The 17,347-nt window shown below is 35.6% G+C and overlaps 7 protein-coding genes across 10 annotated transcripts; 3 read left to right on the top strand and 4 right to left on the bottom strand.

Moving 5' to 3' along the window:
• Positions 1–114: 114 nt before the first annotated feature.
• Positions 115–1,173, bottom strand: LOC123314946 (ribosomal RNA small subunit methyltransferase NEP1-like). The gene is made up of 3 exons (XM_044900423.1): positions 908–1,173; positions 608–851; positions 115–554 (listed from the first exon to the last, which is right to left on the bottom strand). Exons 1-3 carry the CDS (start codon positions 1,097–1,099, stop codon positions 229–231), a joined length of 762 nt encoding a protein of 253 aa, XP_044756358.1. The 5' UTR covers positions 1,100–1,173; the 3' UTR covers positions 115–228.
• Positions 1,174–1,323: 150 nt separating this feature from the next.
• Positions 1,324–1,930, top strand: LOC123314947 (dynein light chain Tctex-type protein 2B-like). Its single transcript, XM_044900424.1, has one exon. The coding sequence runs from the start codon at positions 1,391–1,393 to the stop codon at positions 1,868–1,870; it is 480 nt and encodes a 159-aa protein (XP_044756359.1). The 5' UTR covers positions 1,324–1,390; the 3' UTR covers positions 1,871–1,930.
• A 104-nt stretch (positions 1,931–2,034) lies between these two features.
• On the top strand, positions 2,035–2,751 carry LOC123314948 (dynein light chain Tctex-type protein 2B-like). The gene has a single exon (XM_044900425.1). The coding sequence runs from the start codon at positions 2,196–2,198 to the stop codon at positions 2,622–2,624; it is 429 nt and encodes a 142-aa protein (XP_044756360.1). The 5' UTR covers positions 2,035–2,195; the 3' UTR covers positions 2,625–2,751.
• LOC123314945 lies at positions 2,741–5,100 on the bottom strand. The gene is made up of 5 exons (XM_044900422.1): positions 4,937–5,100; positions 4,709–4,882; positions 4,388–4,653; positions 4,095–4,337; positions 2,741–4,017 (listed from the first exon to the last, which is right to left on the bottom strand). The coding sequence occupies exons 1-5, from the start codon at positions 4,965–4,967 to the stop codon at positions 3,637–3,639; spliced, it is 1,095 nt and encodes a 364-aa protein (XP_044756357.1). The 5' UTR covers positions 4,968–5,100; the 3' UTR covers positions 2,741–3,636.
• Positions 5,101–5,443: 343 nt separating this feature from the next.
• LOC123314943 (protein Son) lies at positions 5,444–9,791 on the top strand. Of its 2 annotated transcripts, none has more exons than XM_044900417.1 (7): positions 5,444–6,532; positions 6,640–7,018; positions 7,080–7,346; positions 7,953–8,075; positions 8,131–8,244; positions 9,167–9,505; positions 9,589–9,791. In XM_044900417.1, exons 1-7 carry the CDS (start codon positions 5,583–5,585, stop codon positions 9,700–9,702), a joined length of 2,286 nt encoding a protein of 761 aa, XP_044756352.1. In that variant the 5' UTR covers positions 5,444–5,582; the 3' UTR covers positions 9,703–9,791. The 2 variants fall into 2 exon arrangements, with proteins under 2 accessions (XP_044756352.1, XP_044756353.1); XM_044900418.1 differs by lacking the exon at positions 9,589–9,791 and adding an exon at positions 8,773–8,842 and having other exon boundaries at positions 9,167–9,381.
• A 27-nt stretch (positions 9,792–9,818) lies between these two features.
• LOC123314944 (BTB/POZ domain-containing protein 17) lies at positions 9,819–11,733 on the bottom strand. Of its 2 annotated transcripts, XM_044900419.1 has the most exons (4): positions 11,574–11,733; positions 11,371–11,511; positions 11,138–11,317; positions 9,819–11,060 (listed from the first exon to the last, which is right to left on the bottom strand). In XM_044900419.1, the coding sequence occupies exons 1-4, from the start codon at positions 11,649–11,651 to the stop codon at positions 9,963–9,965; spliced, it is 1,497 nt and encodes a 498-aa protein (XP_044756354.1). In that variant the 5' UTR covers positions 11,652–11,733; the 3' UTR covers positions 9,819–9,962. The 2 variants fall into 2 exon arrangements, with proteins under 2 accessions (XP_044756354.1, XP_044756355.1); XM_044900420.1 differs by lacking the exon at positions 11,574–11,733 and having other exon boundaries at positions 11,138–11,370; positions 11,434–11,511.
• Positions 11,734–12,365: 632 nt separating this feature from the next.
• On the bottom strand, positions 12,366–16,573 carry LOC123315324 (organic cation/carnitine transporter 7-like). Of its 2 annotated transcripts, XM_044900980.1 has the most exons (5): positions 16,449–16,573; positions 16,027–16,162; positions 14,447–14,776; positions 13,497–14,034; positions 12,366–13,290 (listed from the first exon to the last, which is right to left on the bottom strand). In XM_044900980.1, exons 2-5 carry the CDS (start codon positions 16,103–16,105, stop codon positions 12,618–12,620), a joined length of 1,620 nt encoding a protein of 539 aa, XP_044756915.1. In that variant the 5' UTR covers positions 16,106–16,162; positions 16,449–16,573; the 3' UTR covers positions 12,366–12,617. The 2 variants fall into 2 exon arrangements, with proteins under 2 accessions (XP_044756915.1, XP_044756914.1); XM_044900979.1 differs by lacking the exon at positions 16,449–16,573 and having other exon boundaries at positions 16,027–16,235.
• Positions 16,574–17,347: the final 774 nt, after the last annotated feature.

The raw sequence follows: 17,347 nt of genomic DNA on the forward strand, positions 1-17,347 counted from the left end.
GTAAACAATAAAATTGAAAGAATTTTACCGGGACTGCTTAAAAAGTGGAAATCTAGTATGCATTTCACATCTTTCATAACAATATAAGGTCAACATATAAATAAGGGCTTCATATATTCCAAACATAGTTTAATTGAAAATTGTATGTACAATATTTACAACCTAGTAAGAAAAACTTCCGAGCAATCGGCGTAAAAATTTTCTTCCTAGATAACATTCAAATCTAACTCATGAATGTACACCCCACGCATTCTCGAAAGCAAAGCATAGCTTTGAACAAGTTAAAGCTGCAGATAAAGGATAGTTACTAATTGAGTAGGTTTCTTCAGTATAATCGACATTTAACTTTCCTCTAGCCATGGCCCCAATAACGAAAGCTATAGGTTCTCCATTGTTTGGCACGAGTTGGCTTGGATGTTTGGCTGCCTCCGACGAGAAAGACATACAAATTTTCTTAACCCCAATCGGTAAATGATCTGTGATAGGGTTTTTGATCACCTTCAAAAGTTTCTTTCCCTCTTTGGCTCTCACTGTGAATTTGTGAAGTAGTTGAACTGGAAGAGATGATATTATTTTGTGCTGTCATGAAATGTCTTTGCATACTAACCTATCATTTTAGCGAACTGCTGAAAGCTATCTGGGATTTTAGTTTGAGGATCGATTTCTATGAGAACGTTATTGCTTGTGTGAACGTACACTTGTAATAACGCAGCACGATTCAAAGGACTATTGAATAACATTAGCAAACATTGATGTGCAATATCTGGTCTGCAGGATCCTAGATCTCTACCATTCTTCCTCAAAATATTTGAATGATTATCGCTGTTCAAAAGTTGAAATTTTTCACCAATCTAAAAAATAAGTATAGACATTAGGATAAGTCCACATAGGGGTTGAATTAACATACTTTAACGGTCTCCAGTTGAGCATTCTCCAATATTATTATAAGACGTTTTTCCTGATTTTTTAAATGCGCTATAACTAAATGTTTAGGCATGGGGTCAAATTCGAATTCCTCACTCCTATCCTTCTTCTTTTTGGCAGCTTTCTCGTCAAATGTAGATTTTTTATTCGGACCAGGTCTCTTTCGTTTGCCCATCTTGTAGCACTTCAAACTTCGTTTTTTCACTTTTTACCACTTTTTACAGAAAAGAAACGAAATAGAGGTTAGAACAATTTATTATAGGTTAAAATTGAATACATAGACATTCAGTCACAGATTACATATCTATGTTTATTAATTATTCAACGGACTCTACTATCTGTTCTGAAACCAGACTGTTTTCCATAGAATTTTGTCTGGCGTTTTTGGTTTCCAGGGCAACGGGCAACCCTTTAAATGTCATCATAATTATGTCTCCAATTATTTTTATATATTATTTCGGTTAATATGGGAGAACGAGAAGAAATAGAAGCCAGCGATGCGATTTCAGTTGAAGGTTCAGATCTCACCAAAGGCAATGACAATGAAGAAGTTGAAATATTTAAAGAACAAAGCTATGAATCAATTCCTGCACTCCATTCCTATCAAATAAAGCCTAGTCTTCTCGAAAGATTCAAAGCAGCGCCTGTTAAAGAAATAATAAGGACAGTACAAGCTGAAGTACTAACAGGAAAGGTATATTCTGCTGATAATGCCAAGAAGTGGAGTATTAAAATAGCGAATGAAGTGAATAAAAGATGTAAGGATTTAAAAATGCGACGCTACAAACATATTGCTCAGGTTATTCTGGGGGAACTGAAAGGAGCTGGAGTGAAATCAGTTGTCAGATGCGTATGGGACTCGGAAACTGATGGATATACTAGTGATATTTTTATGAATGATTCGATAGTTTGTGTTACAGTTGTTTTTGCACTTTTCTTGTATTAATGAGCCGCATCTCCACAATAAATAATAAAGTATCGAAGAATTAAATGTTTAAGATTATTAGCACAGAACACTAATATACCAGTGATCATAATTCACTATATGTCCAACAGATGGCGGCATCTAGAATTTAAATTTGACAGTTTACCTAACCTAACATTCATGATTGTTTATGCTGTGATATTTAAATCAGCCGATTAATTGATGTCCCTAATCAAGGATACGGTGTTTGAGTATCCGTGGTCCCTACTATGATAATGTTGTGTTGAGCCGAATTAGAAAACGTAGTTGGTGAATACTCCAACTGACCAAATTCTATTCGGGAATTATGGGAGATAAGGAAGTATTAGAGACGATATCAGAAAATGATGGAGATCCCTTAAAACAGAATGTAACTGGACCAGACGCAAACTTGTTACCGACAACAAAGTTTTTCGAACCACCATGCTATGATAAAGTGAAAGAAATAATAAGGGCAGTACAAGATGAGGTATTAACAGGCAAAACATATATGGATGATGAAGCTAAGGAATGGACTACCAAAATTGTAAATGAAGTGAGTAAGAGATGTCGCGAATTACAAATAAGACGCTACAAACATATTGCTCAAGTTTTTCTAATGGAATTAAAAGGAGCTGGAGCAAAATCTGTTATTAAGTCAATGTGGGATGATGAAACAGATGGATATACGAGTGACAAATTTGTAAATGATACTATTATGTGCGTTACTGTTGTTTTTGCGATTCATCTATACTGACTTACCCACTCAACTAATCAATATTTATGTGGATACTTTTAAGTATATAAAAATGTCCAATTCCGTCAAATCACTAGTAACCTCCCTGACGTTGTGAAGTTATGCAGAATAAAACATTTTATAAGCATATTCTTTATTAACAATTGAACATTGGGTAAATATTCCACAAAATCACCTAAATAATTGAGCAATTTTAAAATGCAAAATATATATATATAAGAGAGTGATCATAATAAAAGATAGGGCATTTTAACGAATCGTCAAAATAGTACTTTGCTGCTGATTGCTGTAGGGCGGGCAAACTTTAACGTGCACCTGCCCTACGGTAACCAAGGATTTTGACATTGCCCTCTGGAATGCTCCATAATATCACCCTAACCTCACTCTCAAGCATAAGAATTGCAGAAGCCAGTAATAAGTACATACTTTATAAGATAAAATTAGAACAGAGATCATGATGTGCTTGGAAATGTTGAATAACAATTAGCCATCATCATAGGAACATTGAGATTCATGGTTGACAGAATTTTGAGAATCATAATTGGAAATAATTAGGAATAAAATAATAGAAAAGTGGACTCATTTTATCGACATAAGTTGCTTCATACCCAATAAAAAAAATTACACAAATCCATATCACAGGATGTGAAAAAAATTGAAGAGATACAAAAATATCTGTAAAGATAAAGGCACTTTAGAATGTGACAAAGAGACCAATTCCTTTTGTTGCATGAATAAGAACATCCGAAAAATATTTATCATTTTAAGTACAATATGTTGGACTGAATTTCTGGGGGATGTACCAATGTGTAGGTTAAAATATTGCACATTTTTTCAGAAATTTCCAGCTACACATATTTATGGCACGTCTAAACTAAGGATTTATGAAATTTCACATCAAGCTTCATATCTTGAAAATTTGTCACATTGATACATTTAGGCCCTACGATTCCTTTTCTCAAGCACCTCGAAACTCTATTTTGGCTTTACTTTCTCAAGACTCATCGATACATTAAGGAGCCAAGGACACAGGATAAACCTTCATTTCAACATACTCATCTATAATATTTTTGAATAATTGAGCCGAAGGATTAGGAAATTTCAATTCAAATCCTAAATTCTTCAGTTTAGCCCCATCTAGGTTTAAGTGTTTGTTAAGAAGTACTTCGGCGTCCATGTGAGGAGAAAGGGGTGTATTTTGAATGTCATCTTGACGGCATGCCTTGGCCCATGGATCTAGATGTTTATCATTCGCCTCATCGGCAGCGTTGGCTAAATCAACCATCGCACTTAACACAGTTCCATAATAATCGATTTTAATGTCGAAGAGTTCCTCTAGAAGTTCCGAAATTGAACCCTGAGTCGAATTTGCGGTGTCCACCACATTGTAAATCTGAAACCGAAGGTTCTCCACAATGTTGGAAAAATCCAAGAAATTTCATCTCATTTCGCTCAAACAAAAGAACTCACCTCTCCAATTGTATCATCTCTATTCAGTACAAACCAAATTGCCCTGCAAACATCTTCAACATGCACAGTATTCAGTTTGATGCCAGAATTCCATAATAATTTCATGGTCTCTCCCAATTTTCTATAAATTCCAGCCACCATTATTCTCTGAACTATAGACCCCCTATCACTAGAGCCATAGACTATTGGAAGTCTAAGTACAGTGAATCTCAAATCGGGAACCTCTCTTAACTCCTTCTCCACCTAAAAAAATATCTTGCCATTTTTGAAACATGCATTATTTTCATAATTACCATTGCTTTAAATTTCGCAACGTTTGTCCAGGGTTCTGTTGGTCCATCCTCTTTGAGAGGGACCTTCTCCGAAGAATTCATGTTGCCGCAAGATAACTCCACATAATGTTTCACTTTTGCTTGGGCAGCTTCTTTAGAGCAATTCAAGCTCAACTTGAGGATTCCCTCATAGTAAATTGGATCAGTTTGTGATCCTTTTGTTTCTCCTGCACAATTAACAACGAAATCCCAAGCTGCGTCACTGGCGAAAGCATTCTTACAAGATTCTAAAATGAAGAGTTGAATAAATTTTTTTATGGGTGTGAAATGAATGAGATTCACCTGGATTAATTAAATTAGCGCTCCTGAATTCAACAATGGGATTGTTGAGATAATCCTGATGTATTTTGTTCAGCCACGCAACTTGAGGAGGTACCTTATCAACAATTCTTATGGCACTTGTCAAATTTTCCTTTACCAAATACGATACCAAATTCCTCCCAATAAAACCACATCCTGAAATTGTTAACTTAAAGTGGAATACTCAACTTTTCTCTGAAAAACCCTCACCTCCAAGAACTAACACTCTTGGCTTCTGCATTTCTCCCAGATCAATCTGAATTATTTTTTATTTATGTTCAAGAATTATAACTTAAACGCCGGTTTTTAAACGATTGGGGCAACTCCTATCACTTATCACAGTCGTTAACTGACGGCAATGCATCAAGGTCATAATCTCAGGACAAAGATAAAAAATATAATCAAAAGCCAGCGAAAGGTAGAAGTAAAAATTTTTTATTCCGATTCGAGATGAACTTTGCGCCGTACAAATTTTCCTTTGGGGATGATATTTTAACGCAAATTCAATATTTTCACCTCTTAAATCTAATAGGAAGAAATCAACCATTAATTGAAAATTATCAGTTTGATTTCCTAGTCCAAAAAAGAGAAAATTCTAGCTGAATACAAATATTTCCAATAGTTTTCAATTTATTTATCAGAAACGGTTCATGGTTTATTCAAAAATTTTCGAAAAAAGGTAATACGGTGTTCTATGCTCAATTCTGTGGCTCTATGGTAGGTGAATGTCACTGAATTAGGTTAGAATGTTAGAAATAAACAACATTATTATCATTATCATACATAATTATATCAAATTATAATATCTCTGGGTTTGATTTTATTGAAAATTAAGATACCGATACTTGATTTAGTGATGGAAATCGATGTCAAAACAGAGGAGGGAGAAAAGGAGGAAAAACCTATTGTGGAAACAAAATCATCATTGGAAATACTCTCAGAATTATTCAGTACTTTCGATGCCGACCCACCGGTTTTAATCGAAGATGAATTGTCGAACGGGAGTAAGAAACCCAAGAAGAAAAAGAAACACAAAAGCAAGGATAAAAAACACAAGAAGAAAAGTAAAAAGAGAAAACGAAGTAGAAGTCGTAGTAGCAGTAGCAGCTCTAGTGAGTTGGAATTTGACTTGGCCAAGCTCCTTGTTAAACAGGATGAATCTGCAGAGAAGAGGATTAAAATCGAAGGTACTGAGTTGTCACTGAGTTTAGATAAAATCAATGAAAAAGAACCAGAGGAGGATATTGATGTGAAACCACATATTGCCGAGTTGGCTAAAGGGAAAGAAAATGAGGAAGGCGAAATATCTTGTGATGATGATCATTCAGAACATAAAAAACACAAAAGCAAACATAAACATAAAAAACGGAAATCTAAAGATAAAATTGAGAAACATGCAGAAAAATCATCAGATGACATTTCTAATTCTAAACATCGACACAGGAGTTCATCCCGGCATAAGTCAGCAAAGGAGAAGGATGCAGTAGACGAGTTTTATAAGAATAAAGATGATTCCAGAAATGATCGAAATAGATCTCGATCCCCCCACAAACATACAGATTTGAGGCATAAAATTAAGGAGAATGCACATAAATATTCCAGTGATAGTCACAAAGATGATAAAGAATATTGTGATGCTCGTTACAAGGCCGATTATAAGTCAAATAAGCATAGCAGATACAGTCATATTCATGATGATGATTTTTATAGAGGACGAGATAGAGATAGGAGTTACGACAGGACAAATAAAGATGATTTTTATGGCAGGGGGAGTTTTGATAGGAATAGAGATGATAGATGGAAGAGGTGAGTTTTATGTATAGCAGAATAAAATTATTCTCACTTTTAGTATTATACTTGTTAGTTAGATTGAGCTGGAAGTAATAGGATGAATATTCTTCAAATACTTTCAGGTCGAGGGATGATAGCAGAGAAAATAAATATAGAGATAGGAGATATTCTCCAGACAAAGACTCCTCATATATAGACAAGAAAAAATTGCTGGAGATAGCAAGAAAGAATGCCATACAAATGATGAAATCTGGAAATTTACCAGGAGCCTTAAGTTTGGGCCCTCAGGCACAAGAAAAAGTTATTGCAGCTATCAGAGCTGGTGGTAAAACGATAGAGGAATTGACAGATTTCTGCAAGACTCTAGCAACAAAAGAAGATTTGGGTGAACTTTCCGATGTGGAAAATGATAAGGGCAGTGGAGACAGCGACAACGATAAACTATTCAACCATCCTTTCCAGATTAAAGATAGGCCTACAACAATCACAATGAACATAAAAGTTAGTAACATCTTGAATATACATACAATAACAATTTTCACCGTCGAATTTTCCATTTCAGAATTCTGTTCCCTTGCCTATAAAAAGTACTCAAGAAAGAACTACAGAACTGAGAATGCAATTTCCGGTTAGTAGCGGACAGCATCATCGTAAAAACGAAAATGAATGGATTCCTGTGGAGCCTAAGAAGGACGTGGCCCCCCCTGCACCTAAACCTTCCATTGTGTTAACCAAAGAAGTTGTTCCTATTACACCATTGGTACCCCCAGCTAATAGTGCACCTTTTTTGTCCACAGTGCCTGTCCCAGCACCTGTATCTTCAGCTGTTGTAAGTTCATGAAAACGTTTATCTTATTTAATTCCAAAGATTTATTGATATTTTCCTTTATACAAAACCGGACATATGACGTAACCTTTAAATCAAGGTTAAAATAATTTTTGGAAAGATGTTGGAAATGCTAAGAATCACGACGTGGAAAAATGTAGGCAAAAAAATGGTTCATATTTCTTGTATGAAATACTCGCCGGTACAAAGTATAATATCTTTGCCGATCAAAGTTCTCTTATTTTACTAAAGATGAAATTATTTGAAAAAAATTAACGAAATTTGAAATTTGACAAGTGATTAGAAGGAACCATAGAATTTACAGGATCGGCTAACTTCACGTTTTATCGAATGGACGTGAAGATAGCTCGAGAACGGAAAAGACATGGGCGTAACATTTGACTGGGCATTCACGATTGGAAATTACCAATGAGGTGTCGTTTTCGCGTCTTTCTAGATCTTTTTTCGAGGGAACGGAATATAAAAATCGCATGATAGTACTATGGGCATATTTTGAAGGGTATTTTTTTATTGGTTTTCGTATTTTTAGGGTATACCAAATTGTTTTTTCCGAAATTATATAACCAGTATATATCCTAACTTTTACAGCCCACACAGCAGCAAATAGATATTGGAGCGATCGTTTCCCAAAGGCTGACCGCTATGCGGAAACTCCAAGAGAACCCCCACGATGTACAAGCCATTTCACAGATATATCAGTCGACCAAAGAGGTTAGAATCCAATAGTAGCACAGTCGGCTCAAATGATCACTTGTCTTTCTTACAGGTTCAGTCTTGGGCTGAAAGTAAACAGCAGCCAGGACAATTTACTGGAACTGTCGGAGGAAATTTTTTGTCTCACTCAGAATTATCATCCGGTTATCAAGCCTGGGCCAGAAAGGTAATACATCCATTTTCAAAAGGTTTTCAGCTGATAATATCATTTATCGGGTGGCTGCTCATCCAATAAATGATAGAGAATCGTGAAAGAATTGAAAATCTATATGCTGTTTTATCAAATATCTGTTGGAAGCTTCCGATTTGAAGAATTTATTATTCATGATGTAGCATATGGATTTCAATAACTTCACTTTATGCCATTGAAGCAAATTTTCAGGTTAGATTCGAAGAATCTGGGCAGGCACAGACCATTTCTTGGATTTTAGAGATGGAATCTGTGTCTGTTGACAAAGGTCGTACTTCAAATGTCATATTTCATACTTAAGTCATAGAATAATTCATTATTCTATACTTAGTATGGTAGAAGGTTGCTTATTGTACTTTTTTTAGAGAATTGACACCCATTGTAACGTATAACTGATATTTCTCGGTTACCTGTTGACATTTGAGTATTCTCGAGGTGTCTTCAGTTAAAGACGCAGCATCTGATCTTTAACTGACGACCCTGTCACCTGAGAATTTGTTTCAGGCGAGCAGAGACAGTTTATTGAGCCAAGGTTTCAAGAGAAAGGCGTTTACTGTGGATGTGGTTGATTTTGGTAAGTTCAGACAGAACGTTGTGAGAACTAACAACAATACGGTGGGTAAATTAAAATATACTAATTAATAGAATTCGAATGCAGGGTTTTCTATGGAACGAAATGTGTAGGTAGGAAAATCTGGTGAATTTCAGTTCTTATTTGCCAACCTGAAGTGTAATTTTTAATTTTGGCTTTAAATCGGCAGGATTTCAGTTGAATTGAAACTACCATCAAAATATATATTTTCAACACTCCGCAAATAAGTGAATTGTCACAAGTATAATATAATATCTACAAGTATGACTCTGTAAAGTTTCTCTAACCTATAACGAATTTTCTTAGGATCAACTCCAATGTGCCGCCCCTGTGTCTGGTGGCATGGGCATGCATTTGCTGCAAAAAATGGGGTGGAAGCCGGGTGAAGGTTTGGGCAAGGAAAAAACCGGAGCCCTTGAACCGTTGCTTCTGGAAGTTAAACTGGACAAGAGAGGTCTAGTTGCCACCGAGGAATCCCAGAAAAAAAAGAAGAATAAGCAATTACCGAAACCGCCTCAGAACCCCAACGGCAAGCATCCAGTTTCTCTGTTGGGGGAATATGCGTGCAAGAACAAGCTAGGGGCCCCCTTGTACGAGCTGTGCTTCGAGTGCGGACCAGATCATAAGAAGAACTTTTTGTTCAAGGTGAGGGGTTAACGTTCAATCCAGTTTCAGAGTTTTGCAAAACTTTTTCATCGTTTATCATTTTTAACTGTCATTCTTTTCAGGTTTCATTGAATGGAATGGAATTCCAACCAAACGTTGCAAGTCCAAATAAGAAAGAAGCAAAAGCGAATGCCGCCTTGTTATGCTTGCAAAAATTAGGTATTGTACCGCAATAAATTGAGTCAAAATCGAAATCTCATTGATATATTGATTTGTTATGAGTTATATTAAATTGTTATCTTTTTAAATAAATAATGAACAAATACAAGGTTTCCATAGTGAAAAAAAATCCTTAAATATGGAAAATCTATTGATAATACCAAAAAACAAATATAATCAAATAACAATAAAATAATCTCCAATATAAATAATGATATGATCAACATATCATAAATCTAAATATGTATCTTCATCCAAAAATTCATGGAGTTATCGGTCAAGAAATCCTCGTCACAATAATCTGCAACTTGAGTTCCTTACTGTGCATACCAGTGAAGTTGGTATTGTCGTAATCGTGTTGCGTCTCCCCTTCCGAGGGATTAAGAAATTGAAAAGGTATGACATTGTCGATGTTGATATATTTATTAACGTCGGTTATGTAATGAATTTCGCTCTTAACAGTCATCACATGCTCGATATCTCCTCTAACTCCGTAAACTAAAATCGAAAATTTGAACTTTCCCGGTTTGCACAGTCTTTTGCTCGATATACTCAGTCTAACGGTGGGCAAAACCTTCTCCGGTATTTCGTAACGACCTTGCCAACGGATGAGGTAGCAGGGATCGAACAAGATGCCTTTCGGGTGAAAATGCGCCACCCATCTGCTTCTTTCTGAACAATTTCGATCCTCGAACACCGAACAGTCGGTTTGAAAATCGCATGAAACTACGTGGAACTTGGGAAGGGAGGTGAAATCTTCGATCCAAATGATTGCGCTATAGTTTTCCGCAGTGTACAAACGGGGTTGGATCAGATGCTGATTTTCTTCGAGCCAAGAAGCCTCGATGTTTTCTCTGCTTCCTGAATGTAGTTCCACACTGATAGACATTCTTTCCATGAAAAACTCTGTGTTTTCCTTCACCAACGGCGAACGTAATAAGTCTGCTATCTCTCGTGGTTTCATCATTGGAAAACGTACATGTTGCATTACTAATACTGTGAGGTAATTCATGTACTCGGTAAGTTCCTCGTCTTTGTCCACTTCAGTGTTGTCATTTCCCAACTTTGCATTTTCTTCCAATTTAGATTTTTGCAAATTCAACCATCTAACCACACACTTATACAGCATTGCTTCATTATAAACTACAAGATCGTCTTGTTTCAGAATAGGAACCATGTTTTCAGGATCCAAATTGACAAAATCAGCAGAGTTAGCAACTGCTTCAAAGTTCAGTTTGATAAATTCTTCGCAAACTCTTGCCATTTCCTTGTGGCCACAAGACTGGAAGTATTGTAGCCACGAGAACAACTGGTTGTGAGATGATGCATGCGACACATGATCATACATATATTGCAAACATAGTTTAGATAGACTCTGAAAAAAATTGAAATTAAATTCTGGTGTTGATTCTTCATTTAATGATACTGATCTTTAATTGAATCTTATCCTACCTTCACCATGTATTTGTCTGCTAAAGATAAAAGGGGCTGTACATTTGTGTGTGTTATCATCAATTCTCCAGTATAAAAATATTGTAAAAATGAGGGAAAAACTTTTTCACATTGAGGGACTTCAACCAGTTTAATTTGATTTTGATGACTTTCATTCCAATCTGATTTCATAAGCATTACCTAAGGAAATGTGTGATAACTTCAATTTGTAATCATGTTATGATTTCAACAACCTGAAACACATCGCTTGACGAGCTAAGAATCAATTTGTGAGCCCCATACTCTTTATCACCAACCTTAAGGTAAACATCGCACAATCGCTTTTCTTCATACAGATCTTTCAGGATTTTCAGAACGTACTGCGAATTATGTACCTACAACAAAGTTGTCTACAATGAAAATTTTCGCTTATATTTATTTAAATTGAGTGATTTACAGATAGTTGGCAAGGGGTTTCTGCGAATGAAGTACAGTTATCATCGCTTGTTTTTGCTCTTTTACATTTGTTATCCATTTAACTTATCTATACTTAGAAAATTTAGGAATTTTGTTTATCTTTCCTGATCATAACCAAAAAAAATTCAACACAAGATGTTCCACAGAGAATGAAGTGTTCGATCTTCTTTTTTATTGATTCAGTCACCCACTAAATTTTGAATAATTTTATTCTGTACTCCAGGGCCCCCCAAAATGTGGGCATCACATTATTCGTCTGTTCCGATATTCCTGAACAGTACTGTCAGTATTTCAGAGACGATGCCTATTGGCCCAGTCGTTCGAGTTCTATTGTTATTCGATTGCGGGCCAGTAAAACCAGCAATATCGGAACAGGCCCTATTAAAAAAAAGCACTAATGCTCGAAAAAGTTTGGGAACCTCTGACAATTCATACCATAGATTAACATGGATATTAACATAGATGTTGGGAATAATGGGAATTGGGAATCAATAAAGAATAAACCGTCAATTTTCAATAATTTTATTATCACAAATATAATTGTTTTCCTTTTTGTTTCCTCTAGTGCTATTCATATGGCCTAATTAGATTTCATGAACATAAATGAGTTAGTTACGTATAAAAAATGTCTCAGTCTAAGGGCCTGTTCCGATATTGCTGTTAGTACTGGCCCGCAATCGAATAACAATAGAACTCGAACGACTGGGCCAATAGGCATCGTTTCTGAAATACTGACAGTACTATTCAGGAATATCGGAACAGACGGTAAGAATAACTTATTATGAATGAAATAAGTATATACAAACAGCATGAATTTCAATTCAAATATTTTGAAATTTACGTATTATTTTGCAGCTTAATGGTATTCCTTTCTCGATATTCTGAAAAGTTCCCGAATGATTTTCACTACGAAAAGAATTTAGACATAAATCGTTTAATTCTGTGCTACTTTTGATCATAAAGAGCGCGAAAATTTGAATTTCGCCTGAGTATCTTCCAGAAATGTCAAATTCGTAAAATCACTTCATGCTCCAGGATTACATTCGTTCTTTGGTAACGTTACTAAGGAAATTTCCACCGTTTTTCCGGCTACATAACTATTCTTGTCAATTTTTTCTTCACTTTGATTAACAGGTATTACCCAACACAGAAGAGCTCCTAAGAGAACGTTCACAGCCACAGCGAATATAGGAATTTCGCAATGTTCGTCCATTAGCAAGCCGAAAACCATATTGCTGGTCATCGCCCCCATTCTCCCCATAAACATCGCCAGACATATAGCGGTAGCTCCAACGCTGGTAGGAAACAATTCCACCACAACGCCACTGAGAGACATATTAGCAACGATCATGGTTGCTTGAAAAACGGAAGCCACAATCAAGTTTTGAGTGGCGGATCTCAGCCAATATATAGATGCTGATGCCAGGCCACCCAAAAGCATACATACAAATGGTATGGTCTTTATGGAGACCTTGGTTGATATATATCCACAGAAAACGCTAGTTACCAAAGACGTTAATCCCATAACCACGGTATTTTGTATCACAGACAAGTCGAATGTTGAATCGCAGGTCTTGTTCGTAGCGACTGATAGTAATGCTAATTTGTCTAAAGTAACTGTTTCGTTGGGATGGAGGACTGCATATTGCTTGAAACGGATGAAAAGTTCTGGTAGCCACAGTCCAAGGCCGAAAGCACTGAAATAAACATACTCTATGCAATTCATCTATGATTATGGGATATTCTTGATATTTAATATTACTTTGTGACTAGGGGTGGAAATTACGTATAGTTCTATGGTCGATCAGAGACATAGAACATCTATCAGATGCGAGTCGGTAATTTTTACATCCTATTCAAATATAAAATTGAAATAACTTGAAATATGTAGTAGTGTACTCACCCAAACATGTTCGTGAACATTATTGTACATGATAAGATTGTAATAAAAAGCAGTGGTGTCTTGAAAAGGCTTTTCATCTGCGCACTCATATCTCGAAGTATCCTTGATGCTTTTCCTATGCAACCAACCTTCCCAGCCAATACATCGTTGTTGGCGCTTGGACAATACAAACTCTTCACCGGATATTCTTCTGGACTTTTTCCTTTGTTCAAAACAAACATTTTTCTCAGTATATCAAGGGCTTCCTTCTTCTTCCCTATTGCTAACAGATATTTTGGACTTTCTGGAAGTCTGAGGAACCACAATCCCAAAACACCTTCTTGGATCGCTACGAAAATGAGGTATAATCTCCATGGGGTTATAATGAACCACGATCCTATTGTTATATGGATGTTCAAGGGTAAGATGAACCACGCCAAGATCGGTAGAAGTAACCAGGAAGACGTGAAGAATAATCCTGCGCCACAGATGATTCCAGATCGGAGTTTCGGGGGTTGAAACTCGCCCAAATATGAAAGTAACACGCTACCAGGCGCTCCTGAAAGATATACCTACATAGAACAACTACTTTCTCAACTATTTGGATTCAGAGCTTCGAATGATTCTCAATTAGTGTGCGCTGAAGTCTCTGATAACTATAAATATCTTTCTGAATCAATAGAAATTCAAAATCGTGAATAAATACGTGAAGTGAGTGAAGACATTACGCGTTTCATTTATTTCTATGTCCATTAACCAAGTCATAGAAGTATAATCATAGAGATAAAGAGTGACAGTCACAGTCATAGACTTATTACATCGGGGTAATAAGTCTATGGTCACACTCTATGTTAATACATAGAGTACGGACATAAATATATAACTTTATTATCATTTTATTATGTAGGAGGCCTCGTGCAACGACACTCAATAACGTGTAGCGAAGATATATTCTTTAACCATATAAATACCTGCGAAGAACCCGTTCAAAAACCGACATATAGTCAAACACATCACATGATTGGACACTGTCAACACTATCATCACTACACAGTCCAACAAAAGACTCGTTATAAGGACATATTTCCTCCCAAGTGCGTCAGCCAGGCTTCCCCAGAAAAAACAGCTGCACATTCCTCCTACCAGAAAGGCTACGTTCAGGAATCCCAGCTGGGAAGATGCTAGATCCAGCTCGCATTGCGCTGCTGGAAAGATGTAGCTAGTTATGCCGTTTTGAAAACCCACGATCACAATTCCAAGAGCGCAGGCTGCCAGCGATTCGAAATGGAACCTTCCATAGCCTAAAAAGAGTTCATATTGGATTATTTATTTCCTTATTTTCAGTCCTCACAAAATAGGGCATTGAATGGGACGCGCATGACATTATGTCTTCAAAACTTCGTTGAAAGTGTGCGTGTCTTATATCAAACCATAGAATATTGGTATATCTGGGCATTTTTATGCCTGAAAATAGGCTTGGTTTAGGGGATGCCCCCTCAGTGATGCCCTCTAAGTGAATATAATCTTTCAAAATTATGAAATAACCGAATATATTGAGAAATTTGTTATGATGGATTTCGTAATCATCGATAAAAGTGAAAAATATGGTGATGAACAGCTTTCAAAAGTTATAGATTGATATCCATACATATTTTCTACATTTATATAGATTAGAGTCATCCTGAGTTTAAATCATTCCTCCATTTATTTGTGGACAAATCAATCTTATTCGAAAAATTCCGTTCCAAAGATTGTATTGAATAGATTTAGGTAAGCACAGGATGGTGTTATCTGAGTGGTAGATAAGAAACAGGGCAGTGGGCCTACTGCCGAAAATTTTGCATTCATACTAGCATTTCCTCTTTTGACAATCAAGTTTTTGAAGGTCGTCATGACATGTAAATAATTTCAGAGATAACCTCTTGGTGATAAGAATAGAAGAAGTTATATAGGGGTCCATGGTTCGATTTGAAAAGATGATTCATTTTCTTTCAACAAACAAACATGTAAATGTTTCAACAGAAATTGGTTTTTCGGAATTTATTTCACGTTACATAATATAACTTTTTTTCAGCAGTTAAAAAAATAAGATAAGCATTGAATAGGAGAGGGTAGTTAAGAAACCTCCATAGATTAGTGTTGATTCTTATTCATAATGAATTATTTGAACCATAAATAGAACGAGTGTATGGGTAAATGGCATTTTTGTTGTGCACGAAAAGGTTTTCGAGAACTGATGATTCGAAAATCATAGAATAAAATTTTTCAGTCAAACCTTGAAAATGAATATCAATTATTAATTGTTCATAATTGAGTAAACTTCTATGTCCGAGGAAAGATCATATGAATATTGCATCGAAAATCTTTTTGAAAAATTTTCAATTAATATCCGAACAACTTTTGTCAGCGTTTATGCAATTTGTAAATTCAAAATTTGAAAATATCAGGATATATTATCTTTTTTTATAGCTCGAATTGGAGTGAAAAAAAATTAATTCAACATTGAGCGTTATACAAATAGCTGGTGGAAATAAAAAAATTGAATTTTTACCTGTTAACACTAGAGCTTCGTCAAATTCCACAGATTCTTCTGCACTGGCTGATTTCCTATGTATGTCACTGGCTCCCATAATTGATACTGAAGTGATAGCAACAGAAATGTTTTTCTGCTATGATGATATCCATAGCTGAATTTTGAAATAAGTTTACACTTGTCCAACGATAAATAAATAAATGTTTATATATTACATCAGAAATGCTAAACAGCCAAAATTCGTCTCAGGAATGACCAATAATAGTTCTACAATTATTTAACAACAATTTGGCTAGATGGGCCATGAAAAATACCGATGAGATTTTTCAAGGATAATCAATTTCCGAAGATAAATCAAAGAGTGGGAGATTTCTCTTCAAAACTCATTGACTTGAAGATACTCTTTGGAATAAATTCAATAATAAAAAACCCTATCTTACCACTCAGTTATAAAAAAACCATACGAAAACTAATCAATCATAAGAACAAATTTTCTTCACTATAAACGGGGTTTGTACAAAGACCACCTTAATTCATTTCATAGTCATTTTTGACGACTAATGTGCAATATATTGAAAAAACATTTGATACGAAAGGTGATATTGGAAAATTTGCGCTTTGTAAGCGATATTCACATTTTAATGATTTAACCATTGTTCTTTATCAGGTGTTATAATAGAAGTAGTCATGAATTCGGATTGCATATTTCTTGGTCATATCCTCCATATTATCGTTAGTTGGTTGTGATGGTCAAGAAATAACAATAAAAAATGGAAAGTTTATGAACTTCGCACATCGCATTCACCATTTCATATTTCACTAAAAATGTTTGAATAATCAAAGATAAATACAATTGAATATTTAAATATTCATTTATCTCATAAAAAGACTACATATACTTACTTATAGTGGGAATGCTGATTTTAAATTGGTTCCGATTGCTTTTTACGATAATGAATGCATATTGAAAGTTTTGCGCATCCACCATTTCTTACGTATTCTTCGAATTTTCCATTGAAATTTTCTCCCCACTGTAGTATCGCTTACATTCAAATGTTCCCGTAAGGAAAGCGGTAGACTGAATTCTTTTCTGTATTAAATTGCTGGGATCGATTTTTTTCCCATGATATATAGTCTATTGGTTCGGCAAATATTGAACCAGGCAATTCAGTGGAGTGCAAAAAATGAAATTACTGCTCAATAACATCAAGTTTGATGGTGACGGGGATAAGCTCGCGTTCCTTAATTGGTTTAGACCTCAAGATACGTAGAACTCTTTAGCAAACCGTAAGGTAGAAGGATATATCGAATTCTTGAATAGGTGCGTTTCCGAAACCTA

Source organism: Coccinella septempunctata, chromosome 6, assembly GCF_907165205.1.
Source record: "Coccinella septempunctata chromosome 6, icCocSept1.1, whole genome shotgun sequence".
In the NCBI taxonomy this organism is placed as follows: domain Eukaryota; kingdom Metazoa; phylum Arthropoda; class Insecta; order Coleoptera; family Coccinellidae; genus Coccinella; species Coccinella septempunctata.

Coding starts and splice junctions, on each gene's coding strand:
- LOC123314946 (XM_044900423.1), bottom strand. CDS start 1,099: ATGGGCAAACGAAAGAGACCTGGTCCGAATAAAAAATCTACATTTGAC. Junction 852..907: donor CTCAACTGGAGACCGTTAAA/GTATGTTAATTC, acceptor CTTATTTTTTAG/ATTGGTGAAAAATTTCAACT. Junction 555..607: donor GCAGTTCGCTAAAATGATAG/GTTAGTATGCAA, acceptor CATCTCTTCCAG/TTCAACTACTTCACAAATTC.
- LOC123314947 (XM_044900424.1), top strand. CDS start 1,391: ATGGGAGAACGAGAAGAAATAGAAGCCAGCGATGCGATTTCAGTTGAA.
- LOC123314948 (XM_044900425.1), top strand. CDS start 2,196: ATGGGAGATAAGGAAGTATTAGAGACGATATCAGAAAATGATGGAGAT.
- LOC123314945 (XM_044900422.1), bottom strand. CDS start 4,967: ATGCAGAAGCCAAGAGTGTTAGTTCTTGGAG. Junction 4,883..4,936: donor AAGAGTGTTAGTTCTTGGAG/GTGAGGGTTTTT, acceptor TAACAATTTCAG/GATGTGGTTTTATTGGGAGG. Junction 4,654..4,708: donor CGCTAATTTAATTAATCCAG/GTGAATCTCATT, acceptor TCTTCATTTTAG/AATCTTGTAAGAATGCTTTC.
- LOC123314943 (XM_044900417.1), top strand. CDS start 5,583: ATGGAAATCGATGTCAAAACAGAGGAGGGAGAAAAGGAGGAAAAACCT. Junction 7,019..7,079: donor CAATCACAATGAACATAAAA/GTTAGTAACATC, acceptor TTTCCATTTCAG/AATTCTGTTCCCTTGCCTAT. Junction 8,245..9,166: donor ATCAAGCCTGGGCCAGAAAG/GTAATACATCCA, acceptor GAATTTTCTTAG/GATCAACTCCAATGTGCCGC.
- LOC123314944 (XM_044900419.1), bottom strand. CDS start 11,651: ATGGATAACAAATGTAAAAGAGCAAAAACAAGCGATGATAACTGTACT. Junction 11,512..11,573: donor AAACCCCTTGCCAACTATCT/GTAAATCACTCA, acceptor ACTTTGTTGTAG/GTACATAATTCGCAGTACGT. Junction 11,061..11,137: donor CAGACAAATACATGGTGAAG/GTAGGATAAGAT, acceptor AATTTTTTTCAG/AGTCTATCTAAACTATGTTT.
- LOC123315324 (XM_044900980.1), bottom strand. CDS start 16,105: ATGGGAGCCAGTGACATACATAGGAAATCAGCCAGTGCAGAAGAATCT. Junction 14,777..16,026: donor CGAAGCTCTAGTGTTAACAG/GTAAAAATTCAA, acceptor AACTCTTTTTAG/GCTATGGAAGGTTCCATTTC. Junction 14,035..14,446: donor TTTGAACGGGTTCTTCGCAG/GTATTTATATGG, acceptor TATATCTTTCAG/GAGCGCCTGGTAGCGTGTTA.